Source organism: Zootoca vivipara, chromosome 11, assembly GCF_963506605.1.
Source record: "Zootoca vivipara chromosome 11, rZooViv1.1, whole genome shotgun sequence".
NCBI classification, from domain to species: Eukaryota; Metazoa; Chordata; class Lepidosauria; order Squamata; family Lacertidae; genus Zootoca; species Zootoca vivipara.
The window spans coordinates 48,544,863-48,563,059 of NC_083286.1; the positions used below are offsets into that span (position 1 = coordinate 48,544,863).

At 46.0% G+C, this 18,197-nt stretch overlaps 1 protein-coding gene across 5 annotated transcripts in view; it reads left to right on the forward strand.

The window, feature by feature from the left end:
* PDZD2 (PDZ domain containing 2) overlaps window positions 1–18,197 on the forward strand; it is a 257,816-nt gene that overhangs the window by 52,363 nt on the left and 187,256 nt on the right. For all 5 annotated transcript variants that reach the window (XM_060280336.1, XM_060280338.1, XM_060280333.1 and 2 more), the window contains exon 2: window positions 15,351–16,224. In XM_060280336.1, the coding sequence (XP_060136319.1) occupies window positions 15,749–16,224 (476 nt within the window). In that variant the 5' untranslated portion in view covers window positions 15,351–15,748. The remainder of the gene's footprint in view (window positions 1–15,350; window positions 16,225–18,197) is intronic.

Sequence of the window (18,197 nt, forward strand, 5' to 3'; positions counted from 1 at the left end):
TGGTCGAGAACCGTAACAATAAATTAACTAACTAACTAACTAACTAACTAACTAACTAACTAACTACAGTAACTAACTACAGTAACTAACTAAATAAATATGGTTTTTGGTGTGGATTTTTTTTTAAGCGCAAATCCAGTTCCCACACGTAGGATAGGGTGTCATTCAACAGGGTTGACCTGCCTGCAGAACAGACTTTGGCTCGCATAAGTGATGTTTACCTTTCCCCTCTCTCCCGCAGCTCCCTGTGTAACCCTAATATGCAGGTGGTGCTGTGGTCTAAACCACTGAGCCTCTTGGGCTTGCCAGTTGGAAGGTTGGCGGTTCGAATCCCCGCGATGGAGTGAGCTCCCATTGCTCTGTCCCAGCTCCTGCCAACCTAGCAGTTTGAAAGCACGCCAGTGCAAGTAGATAAATAGGTACCGCTGCGGTGGGAAGGTAAACTGCGTTTCCGTGCGCTCTGGTTTCCATCACGGTGTTCCGTTGCACCAAGAGCGGTTTAGTCATGCTGTCGACATGTCTGTGGACAAACGCCGGCTCCCTCGACCTGAAAGCGCGATGAGCACTGCAACTCCATAGTTGCCTTTGGCTGGACTTAACCGTCTGGGGTCCTTTACCTTTTACCTATTCTAGAAAGTAAGGGCACCCTCTGGAACAGACTGGTTGGTTGTGTGGGGTTGCAGAGGAGGAAAGGAAGGAGAGGTCCTGTCATATCTGCCAGGACAACATTGTAACCTGTCCGTATTTGTGCTGTGTTTTTCTTGTTTCTTACACTAGGATTTCTAATTATGCATTTGCTGAATTAGGCCTCTGGCTGCATGTACATAATTAAAACCACATGTCGTTGATAACGTAACACCAAATCCAAAAATAAGAGGCAAGATGAAAACCAAAGATTTAAAGCCCATTCCTTCTTCTGCACACATGAGCATGAACTTAGCCATACAGAATTCCTTCACTGGGTACGATTGGATAGCCACAACACCCTATTGGCAGGTCCCTTGATGCTGGGTTTAATCTGACCAATGGGACGCTAGTCAACATGGATCAATTGGATATATGCCAATGCACGTGACCCTGAGCTTTTCTCTCTTGGTCAGTGCATCAGAACACCCACCCACCTCTCCCTATATTTAGGGCTTGCGTGTTTGCGTGTTTGACCTTGCTATGCCGTTGTCTGCCGTTGGGATGGGGGCATAGCAGGAATTTTCCCCACTTGGCTGATTGGCTGGTGCCACTTGGGTTTTGCCTGCTGCATAGCAAATCGTCACAACGTGTAAGGTTGCGGATAGGCTCTGGTTCAGGTGATAGGGATGGGGGAACGCTCTCGCCATCCCTATGCGAATGGGTATTTCGTTAAAGGAATCCAGGGACTCAGTGGTTTGGTCAACCCTGCGAGGGGTTGTGCCCATGCCTGAGTCCAGGGGGACATCTGGGTGGTGGACATAGCATGTCCCCGGCTTTCCACCATTCCAGGTGTTCACCCTTGGCTGACCTATGCTGGTGCCCTGGGTCAGCGCTACCTGCAACGGTGCAGGGAGCTAGTCGAACCAGAGCCTATGCAACCACTCACTTCCTGTAATCAATAAAGTTGTGGCCTAAATTCTGCCAAAAACCAAACCAAAATTTGAGTCTTGTCTGAATTTATTTTAGGGGGAGGTTTAAAGGTCTTCACACACAACTAGCAGAGAACAACAGTAAATTACCAACCCATCAATGAGTTCGGAGACCACTTAGTATACTTAAGTGGAATTCCCCCACATTAAAACCTTCAGTAATACACATCTAGGCATTCCCCAATTCAGTGTCAATTAAATAATTATACTTGACAAGCCCTTTTGCACCATCCCTGCCTGCTCCACTCCATGCCTCCCTTTCTGAGTGGGAAGATCTGAAGGGTGGATGCATTTGGCTTGGAAGATTCACCGTCAGAAACTCTGGCAATGCATGGACCATGGAGAGGCTTCTAAGCTCACTTGGCTGACCATACGTAGAGGTATCTCTTCTTTTCAGTCCCACCTGCTCAATACAGGATGTGTGGGGTTGGGGCACTGTGCATGGCCCCACAACCCCTACCTGCATTGACATTCCTTGTTCAGGGCAGTAACACCTCAGCAGAGCTACAGAAAATGCAGAAAGTTTGGCCATTGATATGAGAGCCAGTGTGGTGCAGTGGTTAGACTAGGGTTCAAATTCCCATTCAAACAGGAAGCTCACTGGGTGATCTTGGGGCAGTCACCGTCTCTCAGCCTAACTTACCTCACAGAGTTGTTCTGTGGATAAAAATTGGCAGGACAAAGAAGTATGTCTGCCACCTTGGGCTCCCTGGAGGAAGGATAGGTTATTAATGTGATAAATAAATACAATAAAATGTATTTAGAGTGAAAGCCTTGATATGTCTGCTCGGAGGTAAGCTCAACTGAGTTCATTGTGGCTTACTCCCATGTCAGCGTACGTAGGTTTGCAACCTTAGTTGATTATTCGCCCCCTGATTAAATTACATTTGAATAGATTTACTTTTGAGTAATAACAGGACAGGAGTGCCTGGCGTGCTATGGTCCATGGGGTCACGAAGAGTCGGACACGACTAAACAACTAAACAACAACAAGAAGATTTACTTTTCACCAGCATCTCAGTATAGATTCATTTTTGAGATTTTGGAGAGAAAAGCTTAATAAATATGGACACAATCTACTGTTGAAAGGAAAAGCAATCTTTTTTTATTTCAATTATTCAACAAAACTGCGTTAAAAATGTGCCCTGCTAACCCTCTGCCCTAACCTATTAAAGTTCTCCTTCATTGACTGATCAACTAAAGCTTCCTTTGGTTTTAATCTACTCATTTAAATAGATCGGTGCAAGCCTATTTAAGTGCCTCTTTGTGAAAGCAGCTTGAGGAATTCTGACTCCACACAGAAATGGGTGGAAAGGTTTCCAGGAGGATAAGTGAATTTGCATTCCACCCAACAAAGCTCACACCCTAAGTTCATTAAAGGTGACGCATGGATTTGAAAACTAGGAGAGTAAACAGCACTGAAATCTGGGTGTGAAGGCAGTAATAGCTTCACCCCTTTGCTCCTGGAATGGGAAGGTATTTGTAGGTTATTTAAGGTTAGCCTTTAAGAGAAACCATAAAAAGTAAAGTAAAGGTAAAGGTACCCCTGCGTCCAGTCGCAGACGACTCTGGGGTTGCGCGCTCATCTCGCTCTATAGGCTGAGGGAGCCAGCGTTTGTCTGCAGACAGTTTTTCTGGGTCACGTGGCCAGCATGACTAAGCCGCTTATGGCGAACCAGAGCAGCACACAGAAACGCCGTTTACCTTCCCGCCGGAGTGGTACCTATTTATCTACTTGCACTTTGACGTACTTTCGAACTGCTAGGTGGGCAGGAGCTGGGACCAAACAACGGGAGCTCACTCTGTCGCGGGGATTCGAACCGCCAACCTTCTGATCGGCAAGCCCTAGGCTCTGTGGTTTAGACCACAGCGCCACCCGTACAGCCTCGCAAAATCAAATCAGAGGCATTTGGGGCATGTGCCTTACACATTGCTAGGAAAAGCTCATGTGCAAATGAGCAGAGTAATGCCACACACACACAACTGCTTGCTTGTCCAAACTCTCTGGGCAGTTCATCAAACCAATTCAGGTATTTGCAAAGTAAAGAACATGGTTTGGATCCACAGACCTCTTTCAGGATGAAGACATATGCAACAATTAAAAGTGCTTCATGTGCTACCCTGAAAGCAACATATGAATGCGTGTTCAGATGTCTTCCCTTAGCACCTAAAACCTTGCATCTGCCACGGAAGCTTTTTATTCTCCGTGAGCTTTTGATTAGAGGCAGGATCTGTGAACGTAGGTACATAGGGAAGCGGCCTTTACACAGACTTCAGACCATTGTGGCATCTAATTTAGTGTTCTGACGGTTCTCTCATGTTTCAGACCGGAAGCATTCCCAGCCGTACCTGGGGGTGCTGCGAATTGAACCTGGGACCTTCTGCATGCAAAGCAGACGATCTACCAGTGAGCTGCAGCGCTTTCCCTATTTATTTTGTGCTTCCCCATCTAAAAGAATGGAGCAGCTTCTGCTCCTGTGTGCATTAGACATGCTGTGGTAGAGCCAGTGTGGTGTAGTGGTTAAGAGCGGTTGACTCGTAATCTGGGGAACTGGGTTCGCGTCTCCGCTCCTCCACATGCAGCTGCTGGGTGACCTTGGGCTAGTCACACTTCTTTGAAGTCTCTCAGCCCCACCCACCTCACAGAGTGTTTGTTGTGGGGGAGGAAGGGAAAGGAGATTGTTAGCCGCTTTGAGATTCCTTCGGGTAGTGATAAAGCAGGATATCAAATCCAAATTCCTCTTCTTCTTCTTCTTCTTCTTCTTCTTCTTCTTCTTCTTCTTCTTCTTCTTCTTCTTCTTCTTCTTCTTCTTCTTCTTCTGTCTTTCCAGACCCACGATTCAACTTCAACCCAGACATGCATATGGGGATTCATTTCTGCTTTCTTTTAATGATAAATTTGTATAGTGGTAGAGCTGCTGTTGGTCTTTACCCAAGACCAGGCTAGTAGTGCTCCAACCATGCGCTGATGGGAGCTGTAGCCCAAAACATGGAAGGTACCAGGTTGGCAAAGTTTGCTATATGCCATGAAGACAGCACTGTTTGCTGTGTTCAGTGGACCACAGTATTAGGCTGAAAGGAATGTGCAGCATGATGAATATTTTTATTAACTTGTGCTCACATGGGGGCGGGGGCGAGTGGGGGGCAAAGCACTGGAAATCGTCAATAAAGATAATATCTTTAAGTCCAGCCATTCCTCCGAACGTCTTGTTTGGCATTGATGCTGATGAACCCTCACAGCCAATCGCTAGAAAACTGTTTCCAGCCTTGTGATGATCGGATCAAATTGAGGGTAATTGCATTAATAGATTTTGGAAGTATTTATGTTGGAAGTCCATCTCGTTGCAGCTGGTAATAATTTTTACTAGTCTTTTGTCTTCCCAGAGTTTAAGAGAGCTGTTGATTGAGTGCAGTGGCTGGGGTGCCAGGCTCTGTGCTGCTAGTTCCTCATATTCGGAGATCAAATACCACCCCCCACAAGCCCACATGGCAAATCTTGAGGTGACTTGTGAGAGCACCTTATGACGCTTCAAAATCTGTGGAAATGGTTATACAGTAGTCAGCATTAGGGCTGGGCGATATCTGGTTTTCAACATTGTGATATATCACCAGCTAAACATCATGGTACAGTGGTACCTCGGTTTATGAACACAATTGGTTCCGGAAGTCTGTTCATAAACTGAAGCGTTCATAAACTGAAGCAAACTTTCCCATTGAAAGTAATGGAAAGTGGATTAATCCGTTCCAGACGGTCCGCGGAGAAACCGTTCATAAACTGAAGCGAACTTTCCCATTGAAAGTAATGGAAAGTGGATTAATCCGTTCCAGACGGGTCCGCGGAGTACTTAAACTTAAGCGTTCATAAACTGAAACATGGGTGTAATTGGTTCCGGAAGTCTGTTCATAAACTGAAGCGTTCATAAACTGAACCGAACTTTCCCATTAAAAGTAATGGAAAGTGAATTAATCCGTTCCAGATGGGTCCGCGGCGTTCATAAACCGAAAATTCATAAACCGAGGTGTTCATAAACCGAGGTTCCACTGTATATCAATACAGTGGTGCCTCGCAAGATGAATTTAATTTGTTCCGCGAGTCAATTCGTTTTGCGAAAAATTCGTCTTGCGAATCATGGTTTCCCATAGGAATGCATTGAAATTTCTTTTTTTGCCCATAGGAACGCATTAATTAAATTTCAATGCATTCCTATGGGAAACCGTGATTCGCAAGACGAATTTTTCGCAAAACAAATTTGTCTTGTGAGTCACCATCAGATGCGTCTTGCGAAAAATTCGTCTTGCAGGGCATTCGTCTTGCGAGGTACCACTGTATATGTTTGAAATAAGGATGGAACTATGTATGTATTGTCTGTCTTCATGGTTTCCCCTACATTGTGATTTTTGCATACATCATGATTTGCAATAAAGGTAAAGGACTCCTGCATGGTTAACTCCAGCCAAAGGCGACTATGGGGTTGCAGCACTCATCTCACTTTGAGGCCGAGGGAGCTGGCATTTGTCCACAGACAGCTTTCCGGGTCATGTGGCCAGCATGACTAAACTGCTTGTGGTGCAATGTCACACTGTGACGGAAACCAGAGCACACGGAAACGCTGTTTACTTTCCCACCACAGTGGTACCTATTTATCTACTTGCGCTGGCATGCTTTTGAACTGCTAGGTTGGCAGGAGCTGGGACAGAACAACGGGAGCTCACCCTGTTGTGCAGATTCGAACCGCCGACCTTCTGATCAGCAAGCCCAAGAGGCTCAGTGGTTTAGACCACAGCACCACCCGCATCCCTGATTTGCAATATATTGCCAGGGACTCAGCTACATTAGTCAAAAAACGCTTTGAATGCGTTATAAACATGCAACTCCAGATGGTGTCAGAAAGCAAAAAAAAAAAAAAAAACAACTATGCTATTTTTACATAGAGTTTTTTCCTTTTGTTATGACAATTTAATTTCTGACTTATTAATAGTGGGTTTTTCCTTGTGTGTAGATCCCCCCTAAGTAAAAAGAAAAAGAAGTGAACCCAATATCACGATATGGATTTGAAATTGGTTTTGGGCGATATGTCAATATACCGCCATGGTCTTTGACCGTAATAAATAATAATAATAATAATAATAATAATAATAATAATAATAATATCATATATCGCCAAGCCCTACTGAGCTCAGCCCTACTGAGACCAATGACCTGACTCTGCAAAAGGCAGCATCCAGTCTTCCTAGGAAAGTGTCATTGAACTGTTGCTAATGCGTCTCCCTTGCCTGGACTGAGGTTTAGGTGTGATACGTCGAAACCTCTGATATTTGTATATCTGGAATGTAGCCAGCTTTAAAGAAGTAAGAGTCACTCTGTTACCCCACCGATTCCAGCCCCCTGCAGCCATGCCCACCACCTGCATGAGCCCCCAGAAGATCTCATGTGAAGGAGTGCAGTCCTCAGACTGAAATCCCACCCCCCAATAGAGGGGAAATTACAAGGGAGCACAGCTCCGGGGCTTTTTTCAGAGCGGGAACAAATGACATCATCTGCCAGAGCCCAGTGTAGCTACTGGCAAGTGAATGAGCCGATAAAGAGGCTTTAAAGTTTCACTATTGTTTGTGACAGAGGAGCATAGAGGCAAGAATGAGAAAACATAATAAGGCAAAGCCAGCGTACTTTGCTTTCTGTTCTTGGACGGGGTTCCTATAAATAGTAACGCTTCTTCTTCACAAGGTGGTTTGCACTTCTAATTAAAAGCTAAAGGCTTCATTTCAGCTGGCTGAAGACCTTTTGTTCAAACTCAGTGTGTTTTACAGACAGAACCTATGTAGTTAGGAGCAAATACCCTGGGTTCAATGGAGCTTATGCCCAGGAAATTATGCTAAGGATTGCAGTCATGCTGATCCTAATGGACTGGGTATTATGCTAGGCACTGCTGTTTTCCAGAGTATTTGTATGTATAAGAGAGAGAGAGAGAGAATGAGAATGGATGTTTTATTTGACTCTCGTTGGGAGAGTGACATTGGGAGCTCTGACAGGCACCCCCAAACTGCGGCCCTCCAGATGTTTTGGCCTACAACTCCCATGATCCCTAGCTAACAGGACCAGTGGTCAGGGATGATGGGAATTGTAGTCCAAAACATCTGGAGGGCCAAAGTTTGGGGATAGCCTGAGCTATGAGAAAAAACTTCTGCACTTCAAAATCTACTACACCACTTCTAGGGTTCTTAGATTTTCTGGGTGTGTTTTTTGGAAGTACTACAGTGGAACCTCTGTTGTCAAATGTAATCTGTTCCGGAAGACCATTCAACGTCCAAAACGTTCCAACAACTGAGGCGCAATTGCCGGCCGGCAAAATCAATTGGAAAAAAATGGAGAAAGGTGCCTCAGAAGCTGTTCGACTTCGTTCGAAAATGGAAGCATTCACTTCTGGGTTGTCGGCATTCAAAACCAAAACGTTTGACTCCCGAAGCGTTCAACGACCGTGGTTCCACTGTATAAAAAGAAGTAACCCCCTTGCATTTCATAGGATCATAGAATTGTAGAGTCGGAAGGGACCCCAAGAGTCTCGGTTTATAATCAGTATCCTAGATATGAATACCGGTAGGAAGGAAAGTCGGTTTTGGAAAAGCAAGTAACAGTGATGGTGATCGAGGCATGTAATTACCTGATGTGGAATTCCAGTTTATTGCATTTATAGATATTTTATGTATAAATAATAATAATAAAATGTAATGAATACTTTGTTGACATCCCTCTGTCTTGGGACACAATGGAGGAGTGTGCCTTTTGGGAGTGAAGCTGAACTGTTGGAAGGTTGCAGCGCCTGCGGCTATAGGGACTGATACAGGAAAGACATGCTTTGTTGCAGCTGGGGCAGATGAAGGCATCTGGTGGTGCTGCTGCAGATGCACAACAGTGCTTATTCTCTCTCTTCTCTTCCTGGCCGTCATTTTTCCTCTGGTCTCTTCTGTGGATGCACAACCTGACTTATCTCCAGGCACTTTGGCCGTCTGCAAGGACTGGGTTGATGTTGATGTAATTTATAATAAGCTAGATTTAATTTAGACGTCTAATTAGTAGATTTATATCCCAATCTTAAAGCAAATACCTTCACAAAGTGGCAGACTATACTACACAACTAAACAGCAATTGAGCGCCACGAAAAGCACACGTGTAAAAACACCCCAAATCCTTAAAATTGCCAGCATACTCAATTGTCCCAGCATTGCCACAAAATGCAGTGCAAACAAAATTAAAACAAAACAATGTGGTCGTTCCATTTCCATATCCTGATTTAAAACCAGTGTATTCTATGCATCCACAGGTGTTTTCTTGATTCCCTCACTGAACAGTGTCCATGATCCTATGTAAAGTTAGTCCAGAAAAAAGGGAATCCTTTATGTTTTATGAGCTGCAGATATTCTCATATAAAGGCAAGTTCCCTAATGAGCCATCTCTTAGGTGTGTTTGAATGACCCACCTAGTCTGCTCCTTAGAGGACTGTGCAATTTATAGCAGTTGCAAAACAACAACAACAACACCACACACACACACACACACACACAACCCCACAGTGATTTTGCTGTGCTCATTCTTTCCCCTTGTGTTCCTTTTTTTGTACAGTATTCAGATTTTTGTCATACGTAAAATTCAGACTGGGAAAAAAAATCATCAGAAACTTAAGCCCTCGGTGTATGTTTTGAAATGAGAATTCATGAGCCCTTGGAAGAAATCCGTAAGGGTTGGGGGTTTTTTTTCCCCCTAAGCAACTTTATTTTTTTTATAATAATTTTTATTAGTTTTACAAACAAAACTAAACAAACTACACAAACATACAATATAACACTGTCCCTTCGTTTTCCCTCCACCCACTGGTTCACCTCTGCCACCAGTGAAACCCGTGCGCTTTGAGAATCAAAGGGGTCCATTGTAAGTTGGGTTTGGCCTCCCCCCTCCCTCCTCCCCCCTCGTCCCCCCCTGCCACTGAAAGGACAGGAATGGAGGAGCTCTGAGGATTGGTTTCCCCCAGCTCATTCATAAGCTACTTAAACAAATACAAACATAACAATAATAGGGGAGAATTTTAACTCCCCAATTCTTATTACCTTAACCTTATACTTGTGACTTCCTCGATAGTCTTCCTCCTGGTTTTCCTTAAGCAAAATCTAAAATTTATGGCGGGTTTTCTATTTCAGTTTAAAATCCTTTTCTTATATTATTAACTCAACCCTCCTCCTTTTCCATGCTGCCCTCCCACAGGCCCCCTCCTGCCACAAGAGGAACCTGTGGGGCACAGCATTTCCAAGGTTCCATTGTATCCCCTCCTCACCCCTCTGAGCACTCCCTGCCACTGAGTATCTCAGAGTAAGGAAAGGAGAGTAGGCAGCGTTCTGCCTAAACCTAACTTAACTTACAAAAATTTACATTAACTTAAATTCTTTCCTAAGCCGTTCTTAGAACTCCCTCCAGAAAACACAGCTTTTTCCATTCATTTTTACACTCCATCTCTTCTCCCTAAGTCTTTTCCCCCAATTGGATTAGCATTTCCGTTAACAGGCCAAAATTTCAAAAACCGTCTTTCAGAAACCAAAAACAAAATTTTTTTAAACTAAATATTCACCCCACACCCATTCTTTCCCATATCCGTCTCCAGACCCTTGTCCTCCCTTGCCCCTGTCTTTCCCATTCCTCCCTGACATCACCCCACATTTCAACCCCTCCAGGATCTTCAAGTCCATTAATCCTCAAATTCCTTTGCTTCTCATTTTCTTGCTCTGCTTGATTTTCTTCCTTTTGAAGTCCATGCTTTGCTTCATCCCAAACATATTTTTTATAGTCCAAGTCCTCTTTAAAATTTTCATCTAGTTGTTTCTCCTGGCATCCAGATTCAATCTCCACAGTCTCCAAAGTCAAATTTTCCTCTAAATCCTGGACTTGGACTTCATCCTCGACTGCTGAAAAATTGGGATGTTGCCGTTCCTTGTAGATATCCTCCCATATTTGTAGATAGTTTAGCACAGCCTCCTGGAAGGCTCGAGAGTACTTTGTTTTCATATTTCTCCTGACCGCAGACAAACAGGAGGTGGAGAACAAAGAGGTGCTGGAAAATTCCTTCCTCAGACGGTCGACTCCATTTTGGCTATTCTTTTCCTTTGTCTTTTAAGTCAATCACAACTCCATTCTTAATTCCAAAATTGAATAGTTCTACCACATTTTCAGTCAATCTTTACTGATTTCAACAGTACGATAAATCCACCCGGTCTTTTGACAGCTTGACAGCTTTTGACAGCTGTCAAAGCACTCTCCCCCTTGATAATGCTGTACCTCAAGGGGTGCCGGACTCGGGAGTTGAGAGGGTTCAAAAAGTCTTTCTTTCTCTCGGGTCCACAGTCCCAGATGCCTTTTGCTGTTCAGCTTAAGATTATTTAAAGCGCCTCCCAGTTTTCCATTAGGAAGAGACCGACTTCCGTTTCTTTAAAGCCTCTCCTATTTTCCAATTAACGAATTTAAAGTCCGTGATCGCAAATTCCGCTTACTTTTTGGAAGCTTAAATTTGTTCGGAAGAATCTGCCGCTTGCCGGGTCAGGACTCGGAGCTTCACTTCTCGGAGGTAAGATATAGCCCAAAATGGCTCCCGCGGTTCCACCCCGCCGGCTCTCGATCGCTCTATTGAGCTCTCGGGCAGCGGGGAATCCGCAAAAAACGGAGCAACCGCTGGGCACGTGAGTCACCGGGACTCTCTACCCGGTGTTTTTACGGGGAATCCGCTCGCTCTGCGGACTTCCCCCCCCCTCCGCGAAGCCAGGGACATCGGCACGCGAGGTCCCTGCGTCCTTCTCTCCGCCGCGACAGACCGGAAGTCCCCCTAAGCAACTTTATTGCTTAGGAACTTTTGTGAACTTTTCCCACAGGAAGGGCTTGGGAAAAGAACTGAGCACATTTGCAGATGTGCCAGAACTTTTTTGATCCCTAATATTTCCAGATTCCTCGTGTTACGTTCTAAGAGTGGTCACATGCAAACGTTATTCTTCCTTTGATGAAATTTAGCAAATCTGTTATGATGGAGTAAATGCAAATATTGTATTGTGGTTACAAAGAGGTCTTCACAAAGAGGTCTTCAGCTGTTCAGTGTTCTGAAGAACCACATCTACATCTAATCATACCGTAGGTGGGCAGCTGATCTGGCAGGTATGCACAAGTTCGCGAGCCGTAACCTTTTACTTTCTACTGTGGTCCCAATCTAGTGAATGCCTGGGGGAGCTGCCATCTGCTTCAATGGGTGGTTTCCCCCAATGTAAATAGCATGGAAGGCTCACCCCACGTTGGGACTGCAGCAGAGGGCAGAAAAAAATCAAAGCCTCTTCACTTCCCATGCCAGGGTCCCCATCAAGATTAGCTGTCCCTGCACCACCAATTGAGTTTAAGAAGCCTTTTCATGTAATTGAGTGAATGGGGTCTCATCTGTTTTGGCCTTCTAGAAGCTCCAGCATTAGCTGAGCCACAGCCTGGCCTTTTGAGTAAGATGAACAACACATTAAAAAAAATGTCAAAGTGGGTTGGGCTTTTGCATGTGTCTGATACACAGTCTTTCAAAAATAGTATCTGAAGAATGTATGCAAATAAATCAGATCTTGAAGAGTCAGCAATGGGCATTGTAATTACTTACTTACATACTTTCTTTTTAAAATCTCTTTCTATAAGCCAGGAAATTGGTACTGAGGACACTTTCGATACTCCGCTGGGAGGGACGTAAAAGGAAGGAAGAGCTCAATTTGTTAGAGAGGATGAAACAAAACTTTGCATGTAATCAGGATATGCTCTGGGACTGGTTTAATAAAGTAATCTCGATGAATATTAGCATTGCATTGTTCTTCTTCATGTATGCCTGCCTTTTAGATGTCATTCTTCTCCTTTCAGCCCTGGACTTGGTGCCAATTCAAAGACCCCTCTGTATCTCTGTTTGCAAGGCCAAAGGTAGCTTGGTTGAAACTGTTAGGGCACTTTCCTCATTCAGTTATTTGAGGATAATATGAAGTGAAAAGAAAGATAGAAAATGTAGAATTGCGGGGAAATTGTAGATTCCCCCCCTAAAACCATGCAAAGAAAGAGAAAACAATAATGGGTCTCGTTAGTACAAGGACTTTCACTTTCTCAGTCGACTGTTCCCTTCCTGTACCCCCCCCCCGCACATCCCAAATCTACTATGGGGCTTCCACCAAACATCTGGGGCAGAGGCTCCTGGGAAGAGCATAGAGAATGGAAGTTCTGTTGTGATCAGGACATATTTGTTGCATGCAACTGAATGCAGGCTGCCGGGCTGGAATTCTCCCTACCAATTGGCTGCACGAGCTGTGACTTTGATCAGGGCCGTCTTAAGGTCCTTGGGCGCCCTGGTGCTGGGATCCCTCGGGTGCCCCCCCTCTTTTTAAAAAAGGAAAACTCTTACCTGGCGTGCTGGGTGGTGGGAGTCTCACGGCAGCCCCCGCGCCTCACAGCGGGGCCGCGCTGTGCCAGAGGCCTGTCCGATGCCGCCAGATTGAGTGGGGGATGGGGCGCTGCTGCTCCGTGCAGCCTTCCTCCCTTCTCCCAGCAGGCTGGGGTGCCTGGGCAGGCCGCGCCGCGCCGGGTTCCTTCCCGCCAACAGGGCGCTGCGTTTCATTGGTAGAGGTGCTGCCATGTGGTGTCGCCTCTACCAATGAAACGCAGCGCCAGGGTGAGGGATGACCCTGGCGCTGCAGAGCGGAACAGGGTCCTAGTGGCCCTGTTCCGCTCGCTTACCTCCCTGCTCTCCCGGCGCGGCTGGTGGAGGGAAAAGGGAGGCCGCCGTGAAGCTTCCCCACTTGCTGGGGCGCCCCTCAGTGCCCCCTGATCGCCCAGGCGCCATGGTGCATTGCGCCACTAGAGTCAATGGGCGAGCCGGGCCTGACTTTAATGTATGAAATAAGCAAGTACACAACCTTCAATTGGTTCTGCTGCTTAGGTGGTTTAGGGATTGTGTGTGTGTGTGTGTGTGTGTGTGTAGCACTCCAACTGCTCAGAAGTCACAAAAAGAGCAGTTGTAGGAATCAGCTGAATCTGGAGGACAAGTGCGGAGAGGAGGGCAGAGCACCAGCAGGGCTAGCCCGAGACATTTTGCTGTAGATGATAAGATATCTCCCCTCCACCCCTAATTCCACATGCCCCATTGCATCTGAGGGGGGAAGGCTAACTTGGGAGATACAGAACAGGTGGGGTGGCATTGACAGCTGTCTTCCCACACCTTGCTGCTGTTCCCCATCATGCATCACCTGCTTCTTGAGGCGGCTGCCTCGCTCCGTCTCCAGGACTGGCCCTGAGCTAAGCACAGTTGCAAGAGCAGTCAGTTCTGAGGTTAAGCTTGTGAATGTTGTGTGTGTTTGAGAGAGATTAGAGGGCGGAGAATTATACGCGAACCGGAGGCACGACTGGGGAATGGATAAAGTAGCTATGACAAAGAAAAATGTGCCTACCATTTATATATTTGTTTCACAAGATAATGTTGTTGGCATCTGTCTTTCTCGAGAGACGATGGAAGAGTGCACCTTTGGGGGTGAAGTCAAACTGTTGGAGAGTTACAGCACCTGCTGTGGCTGTAGAGACAGATACAGGAGAGAGATGTTTTGTTGCAGCTGGGGCAGATGAAGGCGTCTGCTTTCGCTGTTACAAATGCACCATGGCGTTTCTTCTCTCTGCACTCCTCCCAGCGGTCATTCCTCCTTTGGCCACTGCTGTGGATACACGACCTGACTATCTGTCTCCAGGCACAAATTCCTTGAAGGCGGATCCCACCAGTAATTCCAGGGGTGATAACAAAGAAGATGAACCTGTGGCTGCATTCATTGCAACCCAGAGCAAAAATAAGGAAGGCAAATTTGGAGGGTCATACTTTGGCAGAAGGGACCCAGGTGGCACTGTGGGTTAAACCACTCAGCCTAGGGCTTGCTGATCAGAAGGTCGGCGGTTCGAATCGCTGTGACGGGGTGAGCTCCCGTTGCTCGGTCCCAGCTCCTGCCAACCTAGTAGTTTGAAAGCACATCCAAGTGCAAGTAGATAAATAGGGACCGCTCCGGCGGGAAGGTAAACGGCGTTTCCGTGTGCTGCTCTGGTTCGCCAGAAGTGGCTTTGTCATGCTGGTCACATGACCTGGAAGCTATACGCTGGCTCCCTTGGCCAATAATGCGAGATGAGCGCGCAACCCCAGAGTCGGTCACGACTGGACCTAATGGTCAGGGGTCCCTTTACCTTTACTTTGGCAGAATGTGTAAGTTAAACAGACACGTTATGATTAGCAAGATTATGAAGACCTATATGTGTATGCACATTCAATTTGTGTCTCATTGTTCATTGTGTTCCATGTCATGGCCATGCTAGAGCCTGTCAGAATCTTGGAAACTCTTTTCGACGTAGATGGGCAGATACTAATTCAAACACATACATACAATCTCCGAGTGTTGCAGGAGGACATGTGCATTTATAAACATTTCTTTGTATTCCTGCTCGTGTTCCTCTTCTGCTGTCTTTCTAGAACATGACTGATAACCCAAGAGTGTATTTTTTAAAAAAAAAACCCAAATGAATAGAAAAACAGATTATAGAATTAACGAGAAAAGAGAATAACGCTAAGGAAAGCTTTCTCATTAATGAGCATTGCAGACAGCGCTCAAATCCTTTATTTGAGAGTGAGAATTATGGTTTTAACTATGTTGTTCCCCCCTTTCTAGGTCAAGCAGGTGTTGATGAATGTGGAGGAGCAATTATGGTCGCTGCTGGTGGAGCAGCAGCGAGTGCCCGAGCGATTTCTGTGCGGACAGCTGTGGAAAGAGCCAAACCTCTGCTTCCTTCCTCTTCTTGCAGAATTCTCCAGAGCAATTGTGTTTGATTCTTTTTAATTAAAAAGCCTGCTCTGTAATCTTTGGCTAAACCGGCAGAAAAGAGAGCAACTTTTTCATTCCTCTTCTTTTACTTTGGGCCTCCCTCTGTGCGTGCCCTTTTGGTTTCCCTCAGTATGGCTGCTGATGAAGCGCAGAGCTCCCTTGACCCCGAAAGGTGCGTTGATCAAATCTCGGTGACCCAATCCAGGAACAAGTTCATCACGTAATGGGACCCTGCCGTGGCCACAATGCCCATCACTCCGGAGAACGCGGCGCTGTTTCTTCCTATCCTTTACCGGTGGCTCCAAAACCATCTGAAGGAGGAAGTGGAGGAGCCAGAACACAGACTTTGCCACTCTGCCATTAAGAAGCTGAGGGAGTATATCCAACTCAACTTCCCAATAGAGGAGGGCAAACTGCAACATGGTACCTGTTTTGTGGATATGGAGATCTGCACACTGTACCTGACCAAGGATCCAGGAAAGACAGAGGCGCTCGGCCTAAGTTTTGGGAACATCCCTGCTCTGGGTGACTATGGTGAAAAGAGGAGAGTGGGGAAGAAGAGGAAGGGGCATAAGGGTCCTGTGCTGGATGTTGGAAGCATCTGGGTCACCGACTTAAAGAAAAACAGCCCCGCAGGGAAATGTGGAAAGGTTCGCCTGCGAGACGAGATCCTTTCGCTGAATGGACAATTGATGGTCGGAGTCGATATCAGCGGCGCAAGGTAAGAGGTTTCAATAAACTCAACTGGCGTGCAAAACCATCTCTCTACCTAGGTAGCGATCTTAAATGAGCCATTTTCCATCCATGCACTATCCCATGCTAATATAGCAGTGCATCTGGTATGTTTTGATAAACAAGGCAGAAACCGCAAATCTTCCACTGCCATCACCAGGGATCCAAAATGTGGGTTTCGTTAGCGTAAGTGGGGATACAGCTGGAAGTGCTTCCAAAGTCTGCTTGCAGATGTCTTGAGGAAAGACAACTGCCTTGTAGTATTCACTGTTTTGGAGCTAGATGAGCAGGCGTTGGGTGGGGGAAACTTCATATTCAGTTTTGCGTGCTAATACTCCTTCAGGTCTCCGGTAGGAGTTGGGCATTTGGCAAGGACAGAGTCCTGATTCCTATTGGCTTTCCACAGATTGCTGTGCTGTCTTAGTGTTGAGCCCAATACGGACTGGGCAGGAATAGGAAACTTCCCTTGGTGGGATTTTAAATAGCGGCTGCATCACCAAAGAGGCTCAGGGAGAGATGGCTTGTGGAAAGGGAAGGCAGCTGTCCATATGCTTGCAAACTATCAAGGTCCCCAAAGCAGCCGAGATTGTTTGGGGCCCTTTCAGGGGTGTTCTCCCAGTGGCTCTAGCATCTTGGGGCGGGGGGCCTGGATTAGGGAACATGCCTTGCCCCATTGTGCCGGGGCTGCATGCAATGGCCAGCGGGCTGTCTTGAGGCTGCCCACCGAATAATGCAAATATAGGAATAAATGCTGCGGAGGGTCTGGGGGAAATCCTGATCGAAAGAGAAAGCAGATCTGAAAGGAAAAGAGCAGCCTGTGCGTGTCAAAGTACTTTAGGAGTAAAGTCTTTCCCCCCCTTCTGTTAAAGAGCTTTGCATTCTCCTTATTTGATCTGACACTTCCCTCTGGGCTTAGAGCACTGACACGTGCGATGTGGATTTAATTTCATCTTCCTTCTTAACAGGTGTGTGTTGCAAGGGAATGTCACATCCAGTGCCCTGCTGCTCTTCAATGCCCTTCACCTTTAAAAAAACAATCGTGCCCTCCTTTAAAGACAAGCATCTGTGGGAACACAGCCCATTAAATTCTGCACTCCATAGAAACAGGCATACACTGCTTCGATTTTTCCGTAGGAGGTTGCTGTCCTAACATACGTGGTGACTCAGTAATTTCTCCACCTTCTTTGCTCATATGGCACAGCCTCTGTGTAAGATCCTTTGAGGCACCTGTGTTAAATCAATAAATATATGTTCATGTGTACCGGCATCTCCCCACTTAACTCAGGGGTTACGTTACTGGGTACCATGCGTATACTGTACGTGAAATCACATATAGTGGGGGACGCCACCTCAAAAGCCATTAAATGTTCCCCTTTCTCAACTTTCAACAGGCCTCAAAGGCTTATGGGATTGCAGCTGCAAAGGCCTCTGGGATTGCTAGCTGTTTTCCTGCTCTTTTCTCACCATTTTTTGGGCAGTTTTCCCACTATTATATACCGTATTTTTCCTTCTATAAGACGTCCCCTATTTTGGGGGACTCAGATTTAAGAAAATGGGAGGAGATGTATCAGTGTATAAGACGCTCCCTAATTTTTGACATTATTTTTTAAGGGGGGGGGAACTAGTCTTATACACGGAAAAATATGATAATTATTTACTGGTGCTACACGTCTATGTGACTGTGTGCAAGTCGAATGCTCGTTAAGTAGGGAAACACTTGCATTGTCTACACCAGGCATCCCCAACCCTCGGCCCTCCAGATGTTTTGGACTACAATTCCCATCATCTCTGACCACTGGTCCTGTTAGCTAGGGATCATGGGAGTTGTAGGCCAAAACATCTGGAGGGCCGCAGTTTGGGGGTGCCTGGTCTACACTGACTGGCAGCAGATCTCCTGGCTACACACTAATGTCCTGAGATTGTGCTATAAACTTCTACAGTGTAAACACGGGGTGAGGAAGG